The sequence below is a fragment of the Tupaia chinensis genome, unplaced genomic scaffold (assembly GCF_000334495.1).
Source record: "Tupaia chinensis unplaced genomic scaffold, TupChi_1.0 Scaffold000350_1, whole genome shotgun sequence".
In the NCBI taxonomy this organism is placed as follows: domain Eukaryota; kingdom Metazoa; phylum Chordata; class Mammalia; order Scandentia; family Tupaiidae; genus Tupaia; species Tupaia belangeri.
In genome coordinates this window covers 5,206,406-5,213,051 of record NW_006159844.1, presented here as the reverse complement: position 1 = coordinate 5,213,051, position 6,646 = coordinate 5,206,406, and the positions used below count along the sequence as shown (strand labels likewise).

General features: G+C 49.6%; 1 protein-coding gene across 1 annotated transcript; it reads right to left on the bottom strand.

Annotated features, from left to right (window-relative positions):
- Window positions 1-532: 532 nt before the first annotated feature.
- On the bottom strand, window positions 533-3,760 carry NFKBIA (NFKB inhibitor alpha). The gene is given in 7 exon segments (XM_006152374.3): window positions 533-1,126; window positions 1,470-1,730; window positions 1,853-1,941; window positions 2,226-2,436; window positions 2,751-2,859; window positions 3,316-3,356; window positions 3,358-3,760. Coding segments are annotated over 7 exon segments (948 nt in total). The 5' UTR covers window positions 3,547-3,760; the 3' UTR covers window positions 533-1,078.
- Window positions 3,761-6,646: the final 2,886 nt, after the last annotated feature.

The window sequence follows — 6,646 nt, the reverse complement described above, 5'->3', positions numbered from 1 at the left end:
TGGACTGTCTTGTGCAATTTTCACATTCCAGTTAATAAATGAAAAACCTAAGACTCAGAGGTGAGCACCTGTTAACAAATGTCAGTGCAGTCCCTTTCTGAGCCCAAGTCTTTTAGAACTTCCAGTATTACATATGAGAGCTTTCTCAGCTCTGTGAGAATTCAGCATACTCATCTTGGCCAAAATAATTCCCTAAAAATGGAATTTAGAATCCTGGAGCAGTTTAAATCAAGGGGATGAAAAGAACATGTCACAGAGACCCTTTCAGCCACAGGCCAAGCCTCTTGCGGCTATCCCAGCCTGAGCCTAGCATTCCTGACTCAAAACAGCCCCCTCCCACACACTGGGTCCGGGGCTGCCTCCAAAGCTCTGCCAGGAGGCTGCTGTGCCATCAGTGTGAGAAACTGCTCCCTGAGAGAGTTCTGTGACAGGCCCTGGTGAATGCCCCCACAGCTCTTCACCTCCACTTGAGGATGGAATGACCCTCAGAATTAGAGTCCTACGGCAGCCCAAAGAAAATGATCAGGATAACTCTGTTTGTAAAAACCGGTTTAATAAATATACATCTTAAAAGTACCAAAATAATTACCAACAAAATACACTATGTACAACATTTACAGGAGGGTAACACAAACCTTGACAGGGAACGACTTTGAACCCCACACCGCCCACAGGTTTAACCACACACACTGGGTTGTTACACATCACAGGATACACCTGGATCTGCCACGCACTCCATGATGGTTCAAACCAAGAAACACAATAAATAAAGTAATGGTCCTTTCATTGAATTTTGGATACCTTTCTCCAAAAGCCCCACAAAGGTGAGGTTTAAAAGAGGTTTTCTTTAAAATCCAATGATCTTTCTTGTGCCCACACAAAATTAAAAAACAAAACCAAACAGAACCAACACGAGGGCTGTTCCACCATATGTGCATGTTCGGGCTGGGTAGCATGCAGTGCATTTACAAGTATACCCTTTGAATTTTTTTTTTCTTTTTTTCATTTTTTTTTTAGAAAAATAAAACTCTCTTTTTGTACAAATGTACAAGTCCATGTTCTTTCAGACACTTTTCACTTATAACGTCAGGCGCTGGCCTCCAAACACACAGTCATCATAGGGCAGCTGGAAACAAAAAGAAAAAGGCATTAACTTTCAGAGCCTGGCTGACGATGCTGGGGTGACGGGAGGGCTACTGTGGATATAGCTCTGGTATTCTTGGACTCCATTCTCTACTCAAATATAATGAACTTCATAGGCTGAGAGGATTTTCCTTTAATGCTCCTCTCCTAAAAAAAGGGTAAGCTATTTGGGAAAAAAAAAAAATCTACTCTTGGGATTCTGATTATGCACATTAATGTTTGCTGAGAGCCCTATGGTAAGAGTAGCTCTAGGGGCCTGGGAGGGAGAGGGAGGATGGCCACTCTCACAGCCTCCTGCAGTGTTGAAGATATCCAGAGAGACTCACCTCGTCCTCCGTGAACTCGGACTCTGTGTCATAGCTCTCTTCATCCTCGCTCTCTGGAAGCATCTGAAGGTTTTCTAAAGTCAGTTGGCCTAGCTGCTGCTGTATCCGCGTGCTTGGGCGGCCCCAGGTGAGCTGGTAAGGGGAGTAGCCCTGGTAGGTAACTCGGTTGACATCAGCCCCACACTTCAACAAGAGTGACACCAGGTCGGGATTCTGCAGGTCCACTGCGAGGTGGAGGGCAGTCCGGCCATTACAGGGCTCCTGAAACCAAAGGAATTGGAGATGCTTAGGGCTGAGCTTGGAACTTCTGCTTGCAACAAAAGCATGCGGAGTATGACCGAGGAGGAGCTGGACTCAGTCCACCTGCAGGCAGAAGCACTCACCTGAGCATTGACATCAGCTCCCAAGGACACCAACAGCTCCACGATGCCTAGGTAGCCATGGATTGAGGCTAAATGGAGACACGTGTGGCCTAGAAGAACAAGCGGGAAAAGGATGAGCACTTGCTCCAACCCTCACATCCGAAGCAGAACCTTTCATCTATTCTTTCCTGACAGTCACTTCTTCATTTTAAGAACCCAGATCTAGGTTCTGGATGATCTTAGTAAAGGCATCAAGTAGGCATTTAGAATACCTATTTTCTCAGCCCTTCACATGTTGGGAGCATAAGCTCTTCCCTGACTCCTAGAGCTGGCCTACCTCCCCCTTCCCCAGGCTGCCTGCCTCTGATGGGCGGGGCAGGGCAGGCTGACATACCGTTGTAGTTGGTGGCCTGCAGGATGGCCGGCAGGTGCTGGGTGGTGCAGGCCTGTGTCAGGACTCCCACACTGGCTAGGCAGCCCTGCTCACAGGCGAGATGAAGGGGGGTATTTCCTCGAAAGTCTCGGAGCTCAGGATCACAGCCAGCTCCCAGAAGTGCCTCGGCAATTTCTGGCTGGTTGGTGATTACAGCCAAGTGAAGTGGAGTCTAAAACAAAACAGAAAGAGGATAAGCCATGAACCGGACCATAATCTGAGTTCCCTTGAGCCCCAGAGATCTTTTGTGTGTGGGTACTGCTGCTCCCAGACAGGCACAGGGGGCCAGGCCAATACAGGGGTCAAGGAGGGTCAGAGACCTCATGGAGTCAATGGCATTTTCATGACTCTTTAGGAAGTTGGCCGCTATTAGTGTAAAAGGTCATGGCTGATAACTAGTGGCTGTTATCAAGGCTGGGGGTGTGGGAGGGAGGGGATGTGCTACATCTGGGATCAGAGAGAGACCACGCTGGGCAAGTAGCGCACCTGTTGCAGGTTGTTCTGGAAGTTGAGGAAGGCCAGGTCTCCCTTCACCTGGCGGATCACTTCCATGGTCAGAGCCTTCTCTTCATGGATGATGGCCAAGTGCAGGAACCTAGGGGAAGAGAGGGAAAAACCCCAGGGCTGGTGAGTGCACTGCGTGGGGCCCAGGAGGCGCGGCTGCGGGGGATTGCGCAAGGCCGGGGTTTCTGGAGGCCGAGGCCGCGGTGTTTTCCGTGAGGTTATTATGAGCTGAGTGTTCCTGGCAGGCGCCCAGGGACTTTCCGGGCCCCCCCTGCGGGCGGGCGCCGGCCAGACCGCCCCCCCGGCCCGGAGGACCTAGCGGGCGGATGGGGGTTGTGGAAACCCAGCTTTGGAGGAGGCACCTCGGAGCCGGACCCTCAAGCCCCGCAACTATCCTCTGCATCCACGCGCAGCCCTGCAGCTTTGCAGAGGCTGGAGGCGGTGCACAAACCCCGAGCGCGCTGCGGCACGCTGTCCTGGCTGCAGGCCCCGCGCCCCCCGCCCTGCATGTCCCGCCACCCCGACCCCCGGCGCCTGTGACACTTACGAGTCCCCATCCTCGGTGAGCTGCTGCTTCCAGGGCTCGCCCCGCGCGGCGCGGTGGCTCCCGCGGCTCGAGACGGATCTCGCGCAGCTCTTTCACCATCTGCTCGTACTCCTCATCCTTCATGGAGTCCAGGCCGCTGTCGTGGCGATCGTCCAGCAGCCGCTCCTTCTTCAGCCCATCCCGAGGACCCTCCATGGCCCAGTCCTGGGCGCGCTCGGCCGACTGAAACATGGCGGTGTGGGCTCTGGCGCTGCTACCCAGGTGCGCTCGGCCGCAGGCTGCGCGCTGCTTGCTCGCTGTGTCGCTGGCTGGCGGGACGGCTGGCTCGGACTGTTGTGGGCTCGGCAGCGCCGCCGCGGCGCCCTATAAACGCTGGCAGGGGATTTCTCTGGGGCGGGGTTAGGCACGGGGAATTTCCAAGCCAGTCAGACCAGAAAAGAGAACTGGCCTCGTCCTCTGCCAGCGGGGAAAAGAAGTCTAAACCTCGAGCCGGGGTTCATCAGAGAAACTCCCTGCGATGAGCCACTGGGGTCATGTACAGGGAACTTTTTGATGAGCGCTGAGTGGCTGGAAAGTCCTCCCGACAGGTCCCCCTCCCCCAGGTACTTCCCTGCAGACTGCACTCAGTAACCCCGTCCCTCTGCAAGAAACCCTCTTTCACTGGGATTTCTTTTTTTTCCTGGGATTTCCCACGATCAATTTGATTTGGGGTCTTTGGCTGCAGAGTTCCCAAGGACGCAGACGTGACAGACAGTTCCTTTTTGGGGTTTGCCGACCCTTTCCGTTTTCTGATCTTTTTGAAAACGCAAGAGTGGAAATGAGGGCTGCCTGTAGGGATCTGCTTTCCTTAAACTTACCTCTGCGGGGCAGGACAAACTGGCGGTTAGAAGGTCGCAGGCAGCCGCTGCATTTCTGCGAATTTTCCAAGCTCTTTGCAGTTCTGGGACATTTAACTCCCCTACACTCCCGGCCTCCTTACGCAGAAGTTGTGGAAACTTCGGTGTTGAGAGCCCCTAAATGCTTGGGGGAACCCTTAAAATAATTTCCTAGTGATTAACAAGCTCACAGGCTGGGGAAGGGGCGAGCTCTCTTGCCTTGCATGGCGAAAGTGCTAAATAGGACCATGATTTTTTTCCTCCCCTTCTTTCAAGAAGAGCAAGGCGTTACTATTTGTAGTGGGGGTTGCAGGTATCTCGCAATAACAAAATAATGATTGAGTTCATGCGCTCTGATTTACACTGTGTTGTTGCAGAGAATGGATCCTGAGTCTACTTTTGGGTGGAAATCCAGCTGAGCGATTTTCCAGGAGCACTTGGAGAAGGAGGCTGAAGAATGGGTTGAGTAGTTAGTGGAAGGATGGCCAGGAAAGGAGCTGCTCTTTGGATCCAGGCGCCCCTAATACTGCGCCCATCCTGGCCCCTCCCCCCTCCTAAGTTCCCCACCCCTGGGAAAAGGTAGCAGTGTGGGTAGCCACTCTGGAAAGTAAAGGGGTTTGAGCTCACCATCCTATGGTTTCACCTGCAGAAATGGAATTCGTGCTCCCCACCCCCACCTCCTATTCTGCAAGCCACAGATTGGATTTATCTGCTTCTAGGATTGGTCCAGGCAAAATAAAACAAGATCTGTCCGAGTTCTTCAGAATTGACCCCAGGAAGCCTCCAAAGTTCTGCAGACATTTCTAGTGACCACTGCAATCATCTTTGCCGTGACTGGCCCTGTACTAGTCAGCCATCCCCCTGTCCTCACAGCTCCTCCTCCAATGTTAAAGTAAGGAATTCAAGTTCATAGCATGAGAGACAAAATATAAAAGGAAAAAGGAAAACTAAAATCAAGAAATAAAACCTTCGGAGTAGTAATGAGCACCATGGTAAAACAAAAGCTTCCCAGGGAAAATTCCATGGTCTCTGCAGGCTTACAACATGCAAACAGACAATTATCGAGGCAAGGTGAAGCGACAAATCCTAAGTGGGAGATCTCAGTTCCAGGTTCTACCTCTAATTAATTGCATGTTAGTTAGGCCAGTTGACTTTTTCCATGGTATACTTGGTTTTATAGTAATCAGATTGGATTTAATATTATTTGAAGTCTTTTCCAACTTAAAAATTGTATGTGACAAGTAAAAAGTGTATGTGACAAGTATGTCCACAAACGCATGTCTAACCCTGCTTTGTAAGGGTGGCTATGTCTCTTAGAAATATCGTAGTGTACATTTTGGTAAGAATTCCAATACTTTATGTATCATATTGTTAGTTCTCAGAACTAATCTTATAAGATATTAGGTATGGTTCCTCCTTTCCAAAATAGAAACTGAAATGCATAGAAATTTACTCAGGCAGTTATCTGATTTCTATCCCAATAGATTAATCATTGGCTGAAGCAGTTGTAGTATTAATTTTGAAAAGTACATTGTAAAAATGTACTTAATATAACATAGTTTGGAATACATGCAAATATTTTCTATTCCAACTGTTAGGTTAAATAATAGGAAAGTTAGGACCGGCAGTTAGCGTAATGGCTATGTCGCTGGATTCCCATGGAGTCGACTGCAGTTCACGTCCTGGACCCGGTGACTTAAAACTCACACCAGGCGCATGTGAGTGCGTGCCTAAGATCCTGAAAGGAGAATGGAGGAGAAGGGATTGCAGCATGGCCATCCCCCCTGGGGGGATGATTTCTCACTTTCTGTCTCTCTGTCTCTCTCTGTCTGGCAAGCATATGTGCCCTATAGCAAAAACCTCTATAAAAAAATAGGAAAGCTGTCCCCTGTCTAGGGATATTCACTTAAAAATTATACAGAAGTGTTAAACTTTGCCCTGTTTATAAAATGTTTATTAGAAGAGGATTTTTAGCAGGTATAAAAATTATTATTAAAAAGTGACAAGTGTCAGGCCAGCTAGTAGCATGGTAGTTGGGGCAGCTGGCCGATTATGCAGTTTGAGTCCTAGATTACGTAGCTCGAAGGACATGCTGGGTGCATGTGCGTGCGTGCGTGCCCAAAATCCTGAGAGGACAATGGAGGAGAAGGGATTGTGCTCTACCTTCCTCCCTGGGGGGTGATTTCTCACTTTCTCTCTCTCTGTCCTTCTCTGGCAAGTTCACATGCCCTATAGCAAAAACTATTTAAAAAATTAATTTGAAAAAAGTATTTAGGAATAAGTTTGTACCTCCTTTTATGGTTTTACATTCCCGATAGCCTCCAGGACCTAGTGGTCTTTATTCCTGGTTAGTGTGACACCTAGTGGTAAGAGCTAGGCCCAGGCAGTCCTTGATTTGTCATAGTGCCGTTTGACAACTTTGGGAGGTGCTGAGGCTTGGTGACTTGTCCCAATCA